The 20,397-nt window shown below is 50.7% G+C and overlaps 1 protein-coding gene across 4 annotated transcripts in view; it reads right to left on the reverse strand.

Annotated features, from left to right (window-relative positions):
* Positions 1 to 12,674: 12,674 nt before the first annotated feature.
* SLC30A9 (solute carrier family 30 member 9) overlaps positions 12,675 to 20,397 on the reverse strand; it is an 85,820-nt gene continuing 78,097 nt past the window's right edge. For all 4 annotated transcript variants that reach the window (XM_072749108.1, XM_072749109.1, XM_072749110.1 and 1 more), the window contains one exon: positions 12,675 to 15,931. In XM_072749108.1, the coding sequence (XP_072605209.1) occupies positions 15,887 to 15,931 (45 nt within the window). In that variant the 3' untranslated portion in view covers positions 12,675 to 15,886. The remainder of the gene's footprint in view (positions 15,932 to 20,397) is intronic.

The raw sequence follows: 20,397 nt of genomic DNA on the forward strand, positions 1-20,397 counted from the left end.
CTCTCAAATAAATAAACAGAAATTTTAAAAATGATAATAGGGCAGCCCGGGTGGCTCAGTGGTTTAGCGCCGCCTTCAACCCGGGGCATGATCCTGGAGACCCAGGATCAAGTCCCATGTCGGGCTCCCTGCGTGGAGCCTACTTCTCCCTCTGCCTGGGTCTCTGCCTCTCTCTCTCTCTCTCTCATGAATAAATAAATAAAATCTTAAAAAAAAAAATAGGTCGTCCACACCCACTTGCTAACGGAGAGCCTGAAGTGTTTTCCTCCAAAATCCTGTGGTTAACCTGCGTTAGAGTGAACGCTCCCTGGTTGCCTCTTCCCCCTGGAGATCACCGCTCTTTCAGCCGAGGGGAAGGAGACGATGAGCGACCCTCAAAGTCATCGCAGGCGACAGCCCTTCCTGCCCCAGAGACTGTACTAGAAATACCTCGTGAAAGAGAAATCGCTCGGCTCTGAGCACACTAACGCTGAAAGGATCATTTTATTACTAAACCGTGTGACTTACTGTCCGCTTCGGGTTTGGCGTCTTCGTGATACTTTCCAAGTCTTCGGTGGGTTCGGTGGAAGACGACTTGGCCACGGGAACGATGCCCCAGGCGGCGGGCGCACGTAGGTCATCCTGCTCTCGCGGCCTCCTGTTGGTCACTAGCGCTTCCGACTACATTGTAACTACGTGTCAGTGCGCGTCTTCGAATCACGTGCACACCCCAGGGAACTTTAGCCCCATGACATCGGGGCACATAATTGATTTTCTTGCCTTTTTGTATATTGTACTGGGTGCAGTGGCCACACGTGGCCTGGAGCCCGGGGATATTTCGTGGCACGTCCGCGCACGGCGCTCCTATACACGTAGGTACACGCGTGACCCACACGATGCTTGTAAAGGTCGGCTTGTGGGAGACAGTGGAAGTGTCCTCGCTGCAGTCAGTGGGACGATGCGGGCGGGGGCGCTGGGGCTCTGGCTTCCCCTCCCCCGCGGGTCCCCTGTGAGGCGAGATAGACGCGGGCAGGCCCGGGGCCTGAGCCTGTGCAGCTCCTCCGTCCCCTGAGGAGTGAGAACCACCCCATGACATGGGTGTGCAGATGCATGAACGTCCATCGGATGCACATGTGCTGAAGGCTGAGGCTAGGCCGTCGGGGTCGTGCCACATGCGAGCAGCGACAGGGCCTCGGGTGCACACACACCGCTGGACGGCGGGGCCACAGGGGAGGCCAGCCCAGGACGCAGGACACAGGAAGGCCTGGGACACGGGGCATGGGAACCCCAGGACATGGGGCATGGGAAGGACACTGGGCACAGGAAGGACACAGGTCACAGGCACAGGAAGGGCTGGGACATGGGGCACAGGTACCCTCAGGACATGGAGTACTGGAAGCCCCAGGACATGGGGCACGGGAAGGACACAGGGCACAGGAACCCCCAGGATATGGGTTACAGGAACCCTCAGGACATGGGGCACAGGAAGGAAACGGGGCACGGGTGGGTGTGCGTGTGTGCAGTACATGCATGGTGTATGTGGTGCATGTGTGCGTGTGCGCAGTGCATGCACATTGGGCATGGTGTGTGTGGTGCTTGCGCGGTGGGTGTGCGCAGTGTGCATGGTGCATGCGCGGTAGGTGTGCGCGGTGTGCATGGTGCATGCATGGTGGGTGTGCGTGGTGCGTGTGTGTGCAGTGCATTGCGGTGGGTGTGCATGGTGTGTGTGGTGCATGCGTGGTGGGTGTGCACGGTGTGTGCAGTGCATGTGCGGTGGGTGTGCACGGTGTGCGTGGTGCATGCATGGTGGGCGTGTGTGGTGCGTGTGTGTGCAGTGCATTGTAGTGGGTGTGCATGGTGTGTGTGGTGCATGCGTGGTGGGTGTGCACGGTGTGTGCAGTGCATGTGCGGTGGGTGTGCGCAGTGTGTGTGGTGCATGTGCGGTGGGTGTGCGCGGTGTGCGTGGTGCATGCATGGTGGGCGTGTGTGGTGCGTGTGTGTGCAGTGCATGTGCGGTGGGTGTGCGCGGTGTATGCTGTGTGTGCGCAGAGCATGTGCGCAGTGTGCGTGTGCACGCAGTGTGCGGTGTGCGCGATGCTCGCGTGGTGGGTGTGCGCAGAGTGCGCGGTGGGCACGGTCACTCCCGTGCACACCCGCCCGCCCGCCGAGGCCCACCGCGTGTCCTCCCCCTTCGGCTCTGCGCCCGTGGGTGTCAGCGCGACCCCGGTTCCTCCGAGACCTCGGGCCTTTGTGGCGGCTGCCATGCCCCCGCCTCCCTGGCCCAGCGAGGTCTGCGGCCGCTGGTGGCTCGGGGCCCCCACGGACTCGGGTCGGGGCCGCCAGGAGGCTCCGGCTAGGCAGCATCCCCCGTCCTTGGTGCTGGGCCCCACGTTAGGGCCGCGACGGCCGGGCGCTCCAAGCGGGGTCACTGACCTGCCCGCCCCGGTCCACGCCCCGGGGCCCTCCAGGCCTCCCGAGGGGACCCTCCGCCCACGGGGCCTCCTCCGGGACGGCCCGTCTCCCGCTGCTGCACGTGTGGAGGCCGCGGTCACCGGGCGCCGGCCCCAGGGTCAGCCTGGGTCTGGGGTCTGGGGTCTGGGGTCTGGGGTCTGGGGCCGGGCTCCCTCCCCCGTCCCAGCGTGGGCGCGTCCATGAGCATCAGCGGCGCCGCCTCTAGGTCTGTGGTTGCTCCACAGGTGAGAGCACACACCTTGCCTGGGCGCGGGGGCCTGCGAGGGCTGGGATCGCCCGCAGGTGTCAGAGCCTTTTGTGTGTGCGCGTGTGCATGTGCCTGTGCATGTGTGTGTATGTGCATGTGCGCGTGTGTGCATGTGCACAAATGTGTACGTGTGTGCATGTGTGTGCGTGTACATGTATGTGCGTGTGTGTGCGTGTGCATGCGCGTGTGTACACACAACTGTGTGTGAGTGCATGTGCATGCGTGTGCACGAATGTGTGTGCGTGTGCATGCATGCGCATGTGTATGCACGTGTGCATGCGTGTGCATGTGCATGTGTATTGCGTGTGTGCATGTGTGCGTGTGCACGAGTCCGTGTGTGTGTGCATGTGTGTGTGCATGTGTGTATCGCGTGTGTGCATGTGCACATGTGCATGTGTGCATGTATGCGCGTGCGTGCACGAGTATGTGCGTGTGCATGTGCGCGCGTGTGTGTGTGTGCGTGCGTGCATGTGTGCATGTGCATGTGTGTATGCACTTGTGTGCGCATGAGTGTGTGCATGGGCATATGTGTGTGCATGTGTGTGCGTGTGTGCATGTGTGTATGCGCGTGTGCACGAGTGTGTCCGCATGTGTGTATTGCATGTGTGCACATGTATGTGTGGGTGCACGTGTGTGCGCATGTGTTTTGAAATCAACTCCTTTAAAAAAATTTTTTTATTAGAGTTCGATTTGCCACCATGTAGCATACCACCCAGTGCTCATCCCGCCAAGTGCCCCCCTCGGTGCCGTCACCCAGTCACCCTGCCCCCCGCCCACCCCCTGCCACCGCCCCTTGTCCGTTCCCAGAGTGAGGGTAAAAGCAGCTCCTGAGCACCCAGCGCATTAGTCATTTCGCGAAGTCCCGTGACTCCCGCCCCCCGCACCCCTCGGCTCGGCGCCCAGGTTGATGCCTGCAGTTACGAGCCGCCCTGCGCCCCCGCTGCCATCTCCTGTGTTTCTCCTTCCCCTGCCCGGGTTGCCGCACGTTTCCCTTCTGCATTTGACACACACCCCGGAACACGCTATGTGATTGCTTTGCCTTTAGACCATCAACTATCCACTAATTTTAAAACAGAAAACATTTGTACACGTACTCACTCCTTTCCGGCCGCGCCATCCCTCTCTGCAGACTCAGGTTTCCATCCGTTTCCATTTTCCTTCCACCTGTAGGCCTCGCCCTAAGTCTTCTCGTAGCCGAGGCCTCCTGCTCGAGCAACTCCTGCTTGTGCGTGTGGAACGTTCAGTTCACCTTTGCTTCTGGAAGATGCGTTGGCGCAGTGTAGAATCCTGGGCTGAGAAGTGGTGTCCTGGTGGCACTTTAAATCTGTCCGTCCATTTTCTTCCGGCTTCCGTAGTCTCCGGTGTGAAGTCTCCCGTATTTTTATAGGATCACCTCCAACCCGGGATCTCCGTGCCTATGTACCCCCTGCCCCAGCCCCTCTGGTGGCTTTGAACATTCTTTATCGCTGTTTCTTCCGGTGTGATTATGCCAAGGCTTGGTGTGCTCCTCTTGATCCTACTTGGGCTCTGATACACCTGTGGGATCTGGGGGCCCCCAGCTTCATCACGTCTGGAAACCTCTTCAGTGGTTTCTTCAGACCTACTTCCTGCCCACCCCCGGCGCCCCTCCCGTCCGCAGCCCAGCCCAGGCTGCAGGAGGTGGCCCAGCAGCCCGCGCACACGATGGGTCCCGGCACAGGGCCCTCAAGGGGGCAGGTGGCCCGGGACCACCCAGTGGGCCCAGTGCGTGGCGGGGATCCCCAGAGGTGGAAGAGAAAGCAGAAGGGGGCGTCCAGGTGGCACCAGGTGAAGGCCTGGCTCACCTACTGGTTTCGCAGATGGAGGAGGTGGCCAGGCGCCAAGAAGTGCAGGTGGCCTCCAGCAGCGGGGAAGGGCGAGGGCCCCCTCCCCAGAGCCCCGGGAGGAGAGCAGCCCGCGACGGCGCCACACCTGAGCCGCACCTGCAGCCTACAGAGCCGCGAGAGGATGCTCGGCGCTGAGCCATGGAGACGGTGCGAATCGTTACAGCGGCCACAGCCGAGCCCTACGCCACGGGGCAGGCCGCATGAAGGTCCCCGTGGGTCCCGTGACTCCTGGCTGCGCTGGATTTGGGGCGGCACCTGATGCTGCAAATTCACCCGGGCGAAATCTCCTATTACCCCATCCAGAGTCTTTTTCTCGTCAGTTTTTTTTTAATTTCTTGAAACACACACACACTTTCTTCTTCCACGCACCTCATGACCTGAATACACATACTCACATCTGCCCTCACGCGTCCACATCTGCATTTACGTCCCTGAGCAAACCCGTATGTAGCGAGCTGTCCTCGGGTCCTTGGCTGCCAAGGTCTTCATCCCTACCACGTCCCGGCTGTTTCTTTTGGTCGGTTTTCCTCCTAGCTGCGGGTCATGGCCTCCTGCTGGAGGTGTCGACTGGCTGCTGGGCACTGGGACTCGTGTGTGGATCCGGAGTCTCGGAGTCTCTTATAAAGTGCTTGGACTCCTTTGGCGCGTACTGTGAAGTTGCTTGCAGATCAGCGTGATTCTTTTTTTTTAAAGATTCATTTATTTCTTTGTTTATTTGAGAGAGAGTGAGGGGAGGAGCAGAGGAAGAGAATCTCCAGCAGACTCCCGCTGAGCACGGCCCCCCCCCGACGCCCCCCCCACCCAGCGGGGGGCTCCATCCTCCCACCCCTGATCGGGACCGGAGCCAAAACCAAGCGTCTGAACTTAACTGAGGCCCCCGGGAGCCCCCGTTTGCTTCTTCCAAGGCTGGCTTGGGCTTTGCTACCATAGATCCGGAGGAGCCTTTCCTCTGCGGTTAATGTAACCTCACAGGGCTGGGATCCCGCAGGGTCTCCACCGTAGTTCCTGTAAGAGTTTTCTTCCTTCTGACTGATGGGAAGACTATTCCAGCGTGGTGTGAACCCCGGGAATTGTCAGGGCTACAGATTTCCAGTGATTGTCTCCCCGCATGCATGAGACCTGCATCCTTAACCGCAGACGTGGGGGCCTCACCCCCATAGGAAGGCTCTACCTCCGTCCTCTCTGCATGACCCAAGTCCTTAACCACAGACGTGGGGGCCTCACCCCCATACGAAGGCTCTACCTCCATGCTCTCTATACGAGGCCCAGCAGGGCGCCCCTCCTTGAGCTCCAGTTGCACCCCAACTCAGCAAGCTCTCCGGGCTCAGCCAGGCGCATCTGCTTCTGTGCTGCACCTGCAGACGCCTTGAGGCCCTAGCGGCCCATAATCAAGACCACGTCTCCTCTCCTCGTCCCTAAGGGTTCTGCTTCCCTCACGGAGTTTCTCTGCTGATGTAGCCGAGAAAGAGGATCCTCCTTTCAGAAGAGGATTCCCGTCCTCACGGGCAGCAGTGAAGGTAAATTTAAAGAAGCAAATAACACGTAAAAATGCCCAGCAAGACAGCACTCAGTGAGTGATTAATCAATGAATTATTTGAATTAACCGTCAATGATGGTAGTAATAATACCAGCTGACTTTAATCGGTATAAAACATAGCATTTAAAAAAAAATTTAAAAAAATTTAAAAAAACATAGCATTTGACATCTGATACCTCATTTAATCCCCACGCACTTGGATAATAGTGTTATCGCCGTTTAATAGGTAAGAAAACTGATGCCGAGTGAGTAAAGCAACTCGCCGAAGGTCACACAAGAGTCCGTAGCAGACGCAGAACCCGAACCCAAATATGCCTCCAAAGCACCAGCTTTGTGACCAGCTTGTAAGTGCCTTTTATGTCCCGTGAGGACGGCGAAATAATGAGACTGACTGCTTTAAGCGACAAACCAGCATTTATATCTTCGGGTGAGCGCGATTCTTCAAATTACTAATGACGGTGAAAGGACACAAACTGCACAGCGTTCCTGGCACAGTCAGGGCTTTTCCTACAAAGTGAACTCATGAGCCACAGACACAACATAAGCTTTTAACCCAAATAGTGTTCCTTGCTTTTAACCGGAAATAATAACCAGCTTACCCATCCGATATATTCGTCGACCTTATCTCCAACTGGTTTGACTGCTTCCAAAAGAATAAAAATTATCCTCAAAAGATGAAGGTAGCCATCATCTCATCAAGCCTATTTTAAAAGATGGGAGACAAATTCTCTAGTTAACTCCCAAGCAAAATCCCAAAGATGCAGCATTATTAGAATAACATTATAACCTCACAAGGGATTGTTTTTAAAGGAACGCTTAGTGGATCTTTAATATCTATTTCAAATACTATTGACATTATTTTATGGCCATGCATTTTTTTTTTTTTTTTTGCATTTTGTTTCAAGTTTTTATTTAAATTCTAGTTCGTTAACACGGAACGTAATACAAGTTCAGGAGTAGAATTTAGTGATTCATCACTTCCATATGACGCCTGGTGCTCATCATGACAAGTGGCCTCCCTGATTCCCATCACCCATTTAGCCCTGATTCCCATCATCCTCCCGCCCACCTCCCAATGGCCGTACTTTGGATACGATTCCAGAATAATCTCTAAGAAACCGACTAGGAAGGAAAGCCATTCCTCTATAAGAGAATCCACAGTGGTCTTTCTTTTAAAAGTGTTTCAGGTTCCCAACCACGATAACCCTATTTCATTGGAGATGCATCTACTGTAAAAGAGCAGACGTTCCTGTGCCAATGGGCCGCATATCCAAGCACCAGAAAATCATCTTAGTCCTTGAGAGTTAAAGCGGGTCCACGAGCCAGCGCCTCTAGAATGAACTACCGAGGAGCCCGTTAGGAGCGAGAATCTCAGCTGCGCTCCCAACCGCCTGAATCCGAAAATCTGCATTAACAAGATTTCCAGGTGATTTGCATGCAGGTTAAACTTTAAGAAAACGGCTCCAGCTGATTCTAGGAAAAGACACCGGGAGTTATAACGCCAGTGAAACAGCTAATGAGGATAAGGGGGTGTTTAGGGGTAGGGGGGACAGTCAGTGAGGACTATCTTTATTAAGGAGAAAGTTAATTCTACAGTGAGGTTTTGGGAAGATAAATCTTTACGGGAACTCCAGCCAGATTTAATTAGAGCAGAGATGAGTATCAAAAAATTAGATAAATAAACCATAAAACTCCTAGAAGAAAACTTAGGTGGTGAGCTCGCCGACATCAATCTCGGTGATAACTTTTTGGATCAAACTCCAAAAAGGCAAAGGCGACCAAAGCCAAAATAAGCACGTGAGACTACAAACTAAACAGCTTCTGCGCATCAACAGAAACTGTTAGTGACACGAGAGGGCAACCCACCAAGTGGAAGAAAATGTTTGCAAATCACGTATCTCATAAGGGGCTTGTGTCCAAAATACCTGAAGGACTCGTAAAACGCGATAGCAAAGAGCCCAAACAATCCCATTTAAAAGTGGGCAAAGCATCTGAACATTTTTCCTAAGATGACATATAAATTGCCAACAGGGTGCCCCGGGGTGGCCTGGGTGGTTGGGTGGGGCTCCTGACTTGTGCTCAGGTCGTGGTCCTGAGGTCAGGCCTGGCCTTGGGCGACCTCAGGCTCCTCATTCCCAGGCTGGTTGCACTGGTGGGGCCTGAGGGGACCGTCCGCTGGAGATTCCCTCCACCCCCCCAAACCCCTGCTTGCACATGCTCTCACTCTCTTGCTCTTTCAAATAAATTAATCTTCAAAAAAACAAATTAAAAAAAAATCACCAATAGGTACATAAAAAGGTGCTCGACATCACTAATCATCAGTGAAATACAATCAAAAATCACAAGATACCCCGTGTACCTGTTAGAAGGCTCTTAGGATAACCCCGGTAAAAGGTACAGGTGCACTCGGAGCCTCGGGGCTCAGGCCGTGACCCCGGGTCCCGGGATCGAGTCCGCACCGGGCTCTGCTGCTGTCTCTGGGTCTCTCGTGAATAAATAACATCTTTGAAAAAAAAAACTGAACCCCTTTAGTCTAAAAGCAGTGCCAGGCCGCGAGGGGCTCGTCCCCAGGGCCCAGAGGGCGGTGTCCCCAGCGCACCCCCACCCCAGGCTCCCGCCCGCGGACTCCCCAGGGAGGAGCCTCTCGGGGTCAGCGTCCGCCTCGAGGGCAGGGGCCGGTCCTGGGGCACAGGCTCGGGGCAGGGGGAGGTGGAGGGGGGGAGGGGAGAGGGGAAGGGGGAGGGGGGAGGGGGAGAGGCAGAGGGATGGGGAGGGGGGACGAGGTGCCCCTGTGGCCCAGAGGACCTGTCGGCGCGCGGGGGGGGGGGGGGGGGGGGGGGGAGGGGCGGGGGGTCGACGGCGGCTGCGCTCCCCAAACCCCGGCGCCCGCGCCCCTGCCCCCCGCCCCGCCCATGTGCCCTGCCCCCCGCGCCCCTGCCCCCCGCCCCTCCCCCCCGTGACTTGGCGCTCGGAGCCGTCGGAAATAAAACCAGAGGAGCCAAGTTCACGAATACAGGGAGGAGGGGCCGCGGGAGGCGGGGCAGCGGCGGGCACCTGGGGCGCTACCCGTCGGGGACCCAGGCCCCCCCCCCCGCCCCGCCCGCGCGCTCGTGTCCCCCCCTCCCGCTCCAGGAGGTGAAAGAGTTTTGTAAAGAGTCACCTCGGGACACCCCCCCCACGCAGGTGCGGCATCTCCCCCGGGACACCCCCCCCCCCGCAGGTGCATCTCCCCCTGGACATCCCCCCCCCCGCAGGTGCATCTCCCCCTGGACATCCCCCCCCACGCAGGTGCGGCATCTCCCCTGGGACATCCCACCCCACAGGTGCAGCATCTCACCCGGGACATCCCACCCTACAGGTGCTGTTTCTTACGGGGGACAGCATCGCTGGCCGCTGTCTGCATCGTGCACGAGGCTCCAGGCCGCAGGGGCCTGGGCTGGGCCAGGGGCAGGCATGCGCATCCCACCTGGTCCCACCTGGTCCAGGGCCACCTGTGCGGGCCTGGCTGCCGCAGCCCGGAAGTGGGGGCGCTGCGAGCCCACCTGGGAAGACCGCGGCCCTGCCGCTTCTTGCCCGCCCCCCGCAGGTGCCCTGCCCGGGGCCCCTCGGACAGGGCTCAGGCCCAGCGACCACCCGCCAGGATCGGGCCACGCGGGTCCCCGCAGGTCAGGCCCGGGGCTCACCGCTGCCGGCCACCCCCCCTCGGTCACTGTTGGCCGCGGGCCCTGCGCAGAACCCAAGCCACAGAATAAAAGCGATGAGCCTAAGTCTTCTCCCTTTCAAATTGTTCTCACCTCCTTTTGGAAGGAAGTGTTAAAATTCTAATTCAAGGATTCTCACCCCCTTAGGTTCTTGGTTGGTTGCTTTTGTTTTATTTTTTTTTAAGATTTATTTATTTGAGAGAGAAGCGGGGGGGGGGGGCATAGGGGGAGAGGCGCCAGCCGACTGCAGACTCCGAACCGAGGGTGCAGCCTGACCTGGGGCTCGAGCTCACCGCCCAGGCCACAGCCTCGGCCAAAACCAAGAGGCCGGAGCCTAGCCACCGCCGCCCGGGCACCTGTCACACTTCACGTTTGTTTTTTTATTATTATTCTAATGTGATCAACACACGCCGGGCCCGTTAGCTCAGTCGTAGGGGTAACGACTCAAGGCCCCTTCGGTGCTCCTCATTTGAATGAGAGGGATAGTCCGCTTTGAACTATTTTTAAAACAAGAAAGTTACGTGTTCAAGGCAGCGCCAGCCGAGGCGGCCTTCACCAGCCGGAGGCCTGATGCGACATGGGCACATCGGCCAGAACAGGCTGGAAGGAGACCTGGGCGCTGCGGGTGGCCCGGCCCAACGGTGGCTCAACTTGCAATGTCCGGCCTTCAGCCGCTGCCAGGGAAACACAGTCGCTGGACACGGGGCTGCAGGTGGGCGACCGGGTACTTCCCTGAGCCGCGATGTGGGATGCGGCACCGGAGCCGGAGACGGTCACGGTGGACATTCAGGGAGCCCCAGGTCCCCGAGCCGGGGCAGCGGCGGGGAGCAGAGCCCACGGGCCGTGCACTCGCGGGGAGCCGCACGCACACACCTGTGCTGGTTTGCGCTTCGAGGACCGGATTCGGCGAAGTGCAGCAGACACTGGACGCTCTCCTGGTTTGAGGTGGGGCTTCTGTGCAAGCGCTGGGTGGCGCTCCGGAGGTTCAGGGGGCCGGCGGCGAGGCGGGCTGTGCTGGCTTAGGGGGCTCAAGGCGTTGTCCACGCGCGACAGTTACAGCTTCATGTGCTTCTGGAGATGGGACCCACTGAAGGTTACGGGGGAGCCGTGGACGAGGTGGGAATTCCTGCAGGGAGCGCCCCAGACAGGGCCTCGGACCTGCTCTGCACCTGCGCTGCACTCCCTGGCCCACACAGCGACCGTGGCCCATGCACCGTGGCCCGCGCACCGTGGCCCGCACACCATGACCGCACCCCGACCGTGGCCCGCAGTCCGTGGCCCGTGGCCCGCGCGCCGTGGCCAGCACCCCGACCGTGGCCTGTAGACCGTGGCCCGCGCACAGCGAGCCGTCAGTTACCGGGCACAGGAACCGGCCGGCGCCCCGGGAGCCCAGCTGCCCGCGTGGTGCCCAGGGCCCGGCCCCCCCCCACGCTCACGTACCTCGCCCTGAGGTCGCGGGGGACGCAGCGCCCTGGGCACCGCTGCGCCCCGTTGCTGCACGGGGAGCCCCGTCGGAGGCGCTTCCCGGCCGGGCACCTGCAGGGCAGGGCGCAGCGTCCAGCCGTGTCCTCTGGGAGGGAACGGGTGCGCGGGGCTCACGGGGGCGCCCGCTGCCCGCGGGCCTTGGAGCCCCAAGTAAAGGCTTCCCCATGCTGGGCACGACTCCCGCTGCCCCCCAGTGCCCCCCAGGGCTCAGCGCGCCGGGCCGGGTCATCCTGCGGGTGGCCCCTGGAGTCGTCCAGGCGATAGCCTGGAGCTCGGCTCCCGCAGGACGTCAGGGCGCCCGGCCCGGCACTCGCGGCTCAGGCTGCTCCGGCGTCCGACCCGAACGAGCCTCGCCCGGCCCGGCATGGGCCCGGCCTCCCCTGGCGACACAACCATCCCGGTGCCCCACCTCGTCGCACTTCGGCCCTGGGCTCCGGCCTCCACGGGGACCTGCAGACCCCGACCTGTCCGAGCCCGAGCTGGGCCCCGCAGCGCCGCAACCGGCGGCCCCTGCCCTCCCCTGCGACGCAAGGGACCTCGGCTGCTGGGCTGTGAGGTTGGGCGGCGCGGACACAAACCCCGTTACCCTGCTGGCGCAGGCACGACACCCCCACGGGCCCCAAAGACAGAGGCCTACGCATACCCTAAACCTTCGTGCTTCTGTTTCATTTTTTAAAAAAGATCCGGGGGGGGGGGGCAAGCAGAGGAGCAGCAGAGGCCGAGGGAGCCGGGGCCGAGGCCAGGACCCCGGGATCACGGCCTGAGCCGCGGGCAGACACTCAAGCAACTGAGCCACCCAGGTGCCCCTGCGCTATTTTCAATGAATTTTGATTTGGGGGAGGGAACTGCGTGCTCTCAAAATACCAAATTACTTTCAGTAATTACTTTGGTTTTGTTTCTTGTAGAAAAGAAAATACAGCTGGAATTCCTATATTAGGATTAGTATAGGACTCATCATGGGCCCCAGGGCAGGCTGGCTCTAGGTTGTAGCTCTTAGTGTTCTTGTGTTTTCTTTTTTTTTTTCCCTCTGACTATGCTATTTAGACACATCTCAGAAGAAATGACCTAGTTAACATATTTAAATAATCTAGTTTTGCCAAAACGGAGCAATATATACCAAACACACATCCTAACAGGACGTTCACAGCAGTTCTCTTTACGCTGAAAACACGATAAAATGATTAAGTTGTCGCATTTTGGTTTTGTAAAACCAGGAAACTTACAAACTAACAAGCCTACTCAATGAATAATAAATCGTTCAAAAATACAGGCTTTTTAAGGTGAAATATACCTAGTTTACAGGTTAGTTCTTATGAGCATATGAGGTAAAGAATGATTTAAGTTGACAAAACATTTATCAGGAAATAAAACTAGCAAGTGAACTGCTCTTACTTACAGATGACGTTTATTAAGGAAAAAGCATCCTGAAGGACCAGGACCATCTTCATCAGCCAGCAAATCAGATGAAATACAATAGAATAGAAAGAAAAACTTTCTTTTCCATAAAACCAGAGTCTAGGAATGCTATTAAGTTAATGCGAATATAAAGGCTGCCAGACCAATCTTCTATATAAATACCTCCCAAATTTCCATTTCAGACACAGGGATGAGGGATTTAGGGGAGACGATCTTTGAATCAACATTTTACCTTCAATTCTTTGCTTCACTGACTTCTGACAGTTTGGTAAATTGGGGGGTGGGGGTGGGGGGGTCATTGTGTTTAAAAGAAATGCCAAAGTTTGACAAATGCAATCTAGGAAAGACAGTATGAATTCTAAGTGCCTTGCGATTTTCTGTAGTTCCCTGATTTCTACCTCAAAAAGTTATCAGATTTAAAACTGAAGTAATTTCCTGTAGATGGTATAATTTTAGCAAAAAGCATCTTCCAAATTATGAGATAATTAAGGTAACACTAAAACCATAAACCCAGAATTCGAGTCTGATGCCATTTTGTTATTCTGGGTTATCTGGTGTGTGGGTAGGAGGCTGTATGCAGAGATTAACTCTGTTTTTGAAGAAAAAAAAAAAAAACTTGAAAATTTTCCAGTCTAATCCTCTGTATCTTCAGTACATTTCAGGAAGCTCCCTCTCTGGAATTGGGTGTCATCGGCCACTGGGATGGTCCACTTCGAAATAGGTCTCCATCCCTCATCCCGCCAACTGCCGTCGCCCACAGAAGGTGCCCCCTCGGACAGCTCGGGGCCGGGGCTCCAGCTGAGCAGAGCTGCACCCTCCGCAGAGCTGGAAGTCCAGCTTGGTGCCCGCGGGAGTCACGGGGCCGGACCGCCCTCCTCACTGCCCAACGTTACTTTTGCAACTCTTCTACCCCAGAAGCTATTTCCCTTAAAAATATTAAGATTACAATGCTTAAATGTTCAAGCGCTATCCATCAGGTCAAGACTTAAAGGAGAAGCATTAATTTGGAAAAACATAAAAATAAAAAACCTGAACTAGAGATTTTCTTATTTTTAAAGAAAGAGACTCAAATTCCCTGGTTTTAAAATTCAAATTTGACTCCAGTTTAAGAGGAGGAAAAAAAAAAGAGTGAAGACAGCTTACATTTCCTGATTCCACAGAAATACTCAAATTCATAGATACTGCTATACATCTTTATGTCAAATTTTGTTGAACTTTACAATATCAGTGCAGAACAGAAATGGAAAAAGACAGAAACATAAGCCTTCTATTGTTACTTAAGAATAAGTATGACCTCAATCAAAATCAGATTAAAAAACTCAACTATCAGGATTGGCTTCTTTTAGGGAATCCTTAAAAAAATCTACCACTTAGTATAACTTCTGCACACCAACTCTGACTTTTTTTCTAAATGAGTTCATTCCTCTCGTGTAGCTATGTGAAAATTTTCAGAGTAATTTCACGGGGAGGAAATTGGATAAAATTTGGTCCCTTCCCATATGGCAGTGACAGAGACTAACAAATGGGAAGTGGGAAGGGGAGGGAAGAAGACAGAAGAAGTAGAGAGTGGAGTATAATGGGTAAAAAACAGTTTAAAAAAAAAAAAAACACAAAGGAAGGGTAAAGAATTTGAAACCATAACAGGATCAAATTATGTGTGTACCTAACAATTTTATATCTTCAAAAATAAAATGAGAATGTAATTTCACTTAAAATGTACAACATGCAAAGTACTCTATAACGGTAAAAAAAATGTACCCCAATATAAATTTTCGTAATTTTCCAATAAATGGCATTTCTGGATCAAATAATTACCATTATAAACCCTTTAGTCAAATGTTTATTTTTTTGCTTCCAGCATTACAATTTGCTGTGATTCATAAACTTCAATCTAAGTAAGTTTTTAGACACTGACCTCCTACAAATTAGTTAAGTCTTTAGGTCCAACACTTATCGAGCCAAGACCTCCCCCAGCCACCACTCGCCTGGACAATGCTCACTGCCCCCGAACGATTTAAAGTGCATATGAGTTGCTTTGATGAATGGAGACACAGCTGTAGTTTTGCACTAAATTTTCCATTACTGAACTGTATGTTTTTTTCGCCTTGATACCTTATGATCACTAGAAAGCTACTCACATGTGTAGCCATATATTATGTTAAATGCCCATTTATAACTGCGAGAAATTCACATTATAGACATGCTATTGACTATGATATTATACAAAATCATGACCACAAAGTTTCTGCATAAGAGATTTACTTCTCTTTCTCTTAAAGAATATCCCACAGTTCAGATTTACATGAGTAGTGCCTTTTTAAATAAATTAAAAATAAAATGCTGTCCTGTCTGTAAAATTATAAATATTTCTAGCCCATTTTACAGGATGTTAAAATGCTTATAAATGCATTATCTCCTAGTAAATACACACTATGGCACTGAAGCCAGTTCAAAAACAAAAACAAAAAAGCAGCTATCAAATTGGCTTATGGAAACATATAGGGTTATTCAGTATCTCCTACACGGGAAAAATTAAACTAAATAAAGAAAAAAGGCTAAGGAGAGAGAAGAAATTTTACAAAATGGCAACTACTGTAACCTAAGAGAGTGAACTGACATGTCTTTCTTCAATTCAGTAAGTAAAACATTTCTGGAATGAACATTTATGGGTAACTAGGTTGGAAGAGGGTTCCTCTTAGTGCTCAGGGCACAATTATGTAGAAATAATTTCCATATTCTATACGAAAAAAACAGAATGACTGTTTAGAAACCAAGATTTAGCCAGAATGTTCAAGACTGGCAGGTTTTGATGGAGTGAAATCTGCAGTGGTCATAAATTAAAAATCGTAATCCTATGGATGATTATTTTTACCAATGTGAAGACAGGAAACATGATTGCAAAGTACAAGACACCCTGACAGGGTAAGATGAAAAATTATGAACAAGTTAAATAAAGTGTTCCCTATTGAAACATAAAAACATGATCTCCCAATTGATTCAACTTGTAATGTCTCTTAGAAGCAGGAAGTAGTATTTAGTTCTGTAGACTGAACTGCCCTTCACATGAAGTATTTCCTCCATCTTAAAAAAAACACCGCTTCTGAATGGCATGGACTCCTTCGGTGTGGGAGAGCAGGCTCGCCAAACTTGTTTCCACGGCTTCCTCGAAGTGATTCCATCAAATCTATAGTATCTCCAAATCTACATGTCGAACTTCGGGATTTCGTTTCTAGAAGGAAAGATCACCACCATGTTATTCATAGCAAAACAGATTTTTGTTTCCTTTTATTCCTTTAGATCACACTAAAGTCATGGAAAACATAAGGTCAAACAATTTCATGGTAGCGTATTAGTGGATAAAAATCAACAGATGAATATTATTCGCTATAAACAAGAGGGTAAGCAGCCCTACCTCCCTGAGTTTGTTCATATGTTCATTAATATAATAATGGAGTAAGAATCTCACACGTGCCAAACATCGCAAAGCCCTGGAAACACCCTCATTTGTGGTAAAAAGAAAATCACTGCAAGACAATAATAATCAGGGCAGCCCAGGTGGCTCAGGAGTTTAGCGCCGCCTTTGGCCCAGGGCGCGATCCTGGAGCCCTGGGATCGAGTCCCACGTCGGGCTCCCTGCTTGGAGCCTGCTTCTCCCTCTGCCTGTGGCTCTGCCTCTCTGTGTGCCTCTCTCATGAATAAATAAATAAAATCATAAAAAAAAAGACAATACTAATAATCAAAAAAATAAATGGATACTCACTTATTGTATATACCTTACAGCAACCCATATAGTTTTGGGCCAGGCTAGAAAGTGGATTATTAAATAAGACTGTTCCTGACTTTGGGAACTCAGTTTAGGCAGGGAGCTAAGTATACCAATAATCATCTATGAGATACAGCATTAGAGCTAATAATAACACGAGTTAACATTTAAGGAGCAGATCAAGTCCCGCATCAGGCTCCCTGCAAGGAGCCTGCTTCACCCTCTGCCTGTGTCTCTGCCTCTCATGAATAAATAAAATCTTAAAAAAAAAAAAATAAAAATAAAAATGAGCATTTGCTCTGTGTCAAGTCCTGTGCTAAGTAAGGGACTTCACATGCACATGCATGTTTTAAAATCCTCTAATAGCTTGGGGCGCCTGGGTGGCTCAGGTGGTTAAGCATCTGCCTTCGGCTCAGGTCATGAACCCAGGGTCCTGGGATCAAGCCCCGCATGAGCTCCCTGCTCAGAGGGGAGTCTGCTTCTCCCTCTCCCTCTGCCCATCCCCCCACCCCCTTGTTCATGCTTGCTCTGTCACTCTCTCAAATAAATAAATAAAATCTTTAAAAAAAATTCTCTAATAACTCAATCATTTCCATTTCACATATGAGAAGACTGAAGTTTGAAGAAATTAACCAACCTGCCCAAAGTTACGTATCTAGAACTGATGAAGCCAGGATAGATCCCAAGCTCCTAACTATTACAATGTCCTATAAGGCTAATTCTGGGAACAAAAATGTCAGATCTATGGACTCCTGAGGTCCAGCAAGACTTCACTGAGGATACAATAGCTATACAAGGCTTGAAAGTAGTGAGTTTTCCAGAGATGATGATGAAAAGGACCCAGACAGAAGGAGCATGCGCGGTTGGGGAGCCTGAGAAGTACGCACTGGCAGTACGGTGTAGTGAGTCACAGAAGTTGCAAAAAGGAGAGGATTAGTAACGAGGCTGGAAAGGCAAGCAGAAACCAAGTTGTGAAAAAATTTAAATGCTCGTTTAAGGAACTTCAAGTCAAAAACAACAGAAAGTATCTTTATTACATGCCTACCCTGCGCCAGGCACCGGGTACACAACAACATACAGGAAACAAGCAGTCCCTGCCTTGGATGAACTTTTTTGTCTAGTGAGGAAACGCAGGCAGGTAAGCAGGAAATTTTAACAGCCCACTACTTAGAGAGCAAGGTAAAGGTCTTGGGATTTTATCTGTATGGGTACAAAACGGAGGGACACCTAACTCACTCACTTATTACACTCTGTGTAATAAGATGTAATACAAAGACACTGTGAAAATGGAGGGCAGAGAGAACACACAAAACTAACTATATAACTAATCCAGATCTATCAAAGAGGAAATAAAGAACATTTAAGTCTGGAGAAGCAGTTTAAGACTTTCATATAGAAATATGGCAGTAAATATAAACAAAATACTAAAAATGCTTATCTGTGAGCAGAAGGATTGAGGAGGGTGAGGCAAGTGACACTTCTGTTGCTAAGCTTTTCAGTTGTTTGACCTCACCCATTTTGTGTGTTATTTGATAAAAATTGTAAAAATAGGGGTGCCTGACTGGCTCAGTTGGAAGAGCATGTGTGACTCGATCTTAAGTTCAAGCCCCATGTTGGATGTAGAGATTACTTAAATAAATTAATATTACATAAATGGATAAAGAAATCAATATGGGGAAAAAACTCTTCTAAGAGATTCTGATAATCGGCCAGGATTAGTAATACCTAACTTAAAAAATAAAAGATAATATCCTAGGGAGGGCACCTGGGTGCTCAGGTCATGATCGAAAAATCCCGGGATCAAGGCCCATGTCAGGCTCTGTGCTCAGCGGGAAGCCTGTTTCTCCCCCTCCCTTAGCCCCTCCTCACTCATGCTCACTCTCTCACTCTCTTTCAAATAAATAAAATCTAAAAACATCCTACGAACATTTGTATATTCCTCGCCTGGGTGGCTCAGCGGTTGAGCATCTGCCTTCAGCCCAGGGTGTGACCCTGGGGTCCTGGGATCGAGTCCGGCATCAGGCTCCCCACAGGGAGCCTGCTTCTCCCTCTGCCTGTGTCTTTGTCTCTTTCTGTGTCTCTCGTGAATAAATAAATATATAAAATCTTTAAAGGAATTTTTTTTTTTTTAGATTTTTTATTTATTTATTCATAGAGACACAGCTAGAGAGAGGCAAAGACACAGGCAGAGGCAGAAGCAGGCACCATGCAGGGAGCCTGATGTGGGACTTGATCCCAGGTCTCCAGGATCACGCCCTGGGCTGCAGGCAGCACTAAACCGCTATGCCACCGGGGCTGCCCTTTAAAGGAATTCAATTATTAACATGAAAATATGATGTAATACTGGAGTTTAGCTCCAGCTAGAGCATTCTATCTACTGAGTGTGCACCGAGATTTTTCTTATTAGTTTCGTTCAAGTATACCTGGGGGTGCTTTCCTCTTGGATCCTAATGCAAGAATGGCCAGGGGACCCCCAAACATGGGGGTACATTCTTTTTTCTCAATGTTCTCATTACCTTAAACTATGTGCTCCATCTAGAATTCCCTAAATTCAGTACAGAATAAACAAAGATTTCCTCAAACAGAAACAAAACTGAATTTTATTTTCCCTTTCTAATTCTCCCTAACCCATCCCAATATGACTTGAAAAGTTTAGCTATTAATAGAAAATCTGAAATTATTCTCTAAAAAAAAATATATATATATATAACAAATGTGTACCAATAAAAATTTAGTCTCAAGAAAAAAACTAAACAGTTGATTGTGTTTTAAGATCAAGTTTTTAGAGAGAAAACCATCAAATCCCTAAAACGTAATGTGCCAAATACAAAGAAGAAACACACAAAATATTTGAATATATAAAAAAGAAAGCATTAATATCCTTAGATTTCAATGTTTAGTACCTAACAAGAGATCACGTGCATAGCAGAAACTGAATCAATATTGTTAATAGAATTAAAAATCAATTAACTGGCATTCAACTTATAATTTTCATTCATTTGTTTAATACTTACTCTTTTTATGATTTTATTTATTTGACAGAGAGAGAGCAAGCACAAGCAGGGGGAGCAGCAGAGGAAGGAGAAGCAGGCTCTCGCTGAGCAGGGAGCCCGATGTGGGGCTTGACATCACGTCCTGAGCTACCAAGAGTCAGATGCCCAACGGACTGTGCTACCCAGGCGCCCCTCAACAAATACTTATTGTTTACTCTGTCCCAGGCACTCTCCAATTCAAACATTTACAGACAAATTTATTTCAAAACTCACTATGGACAGGTAACCACACCGTGATTTACTTTGCAATACTACAGACTCAAGAAAATGCTACAGGAGGATGCAATTCAAGAAGCAAAAGACAGAGTAAAGAGCAGGACATTTAACTGGAATACTGCTCATTAGGAATTTGCAAATACTACAGCATCTTCCCACTGAATTAATTCTCAACAGAATTATTGCCTCCCAAACAAAAAACTACTTGGAGGAACATGAGAAGGGTCTATCGACAGACTGAAATATAGAAGTAGAACCAAAATGTTTTAATTAACAGTTCAAAGAACTTCAAAATAAGACAAAATATATTTCACATTTATAATATGGGACTTCATAAATTCGCTTCCATTATTTTTTATGTTTTTACACAGAACTATCCAAGTTATAGATTTTATGCCAAAAATACTACCTAGTCTCAAAATTAGATCAATGGCATTACTTAACAGAGATGGCTATACTGCTAAATTTTATCACTGAGTGTGATCTTCCAAAGTAATTCAATAATTATTAAATTTAAACTTAGAAGGCAACCATGCTAGAGTACTTTTTAAAAAGAAGGGGATACACCAAAATTTTAGTTTTCAAAAGAAAATCAGCTGATTTTCATAACAAGAAAAAAGAATCACATTCATGCACTCTCTTGGTTTGGTGCCTCAACAATGA

This window comes from Vulpes vulpes, chromosome 2, assembly GCF_048418805.1.
Source record: "Vulpes vulpes isolate BD-2025 chromosome 2, VulVul3, whole genome shotgun sequence".
In the NCBI taxonomy this organism is placed as follows: domain Eukaryota; kingdom Metazoa; phylum Chordata; class Mammalia; order Carnivora; family Canidae; genus Vulpes; species Vulpes vulpes.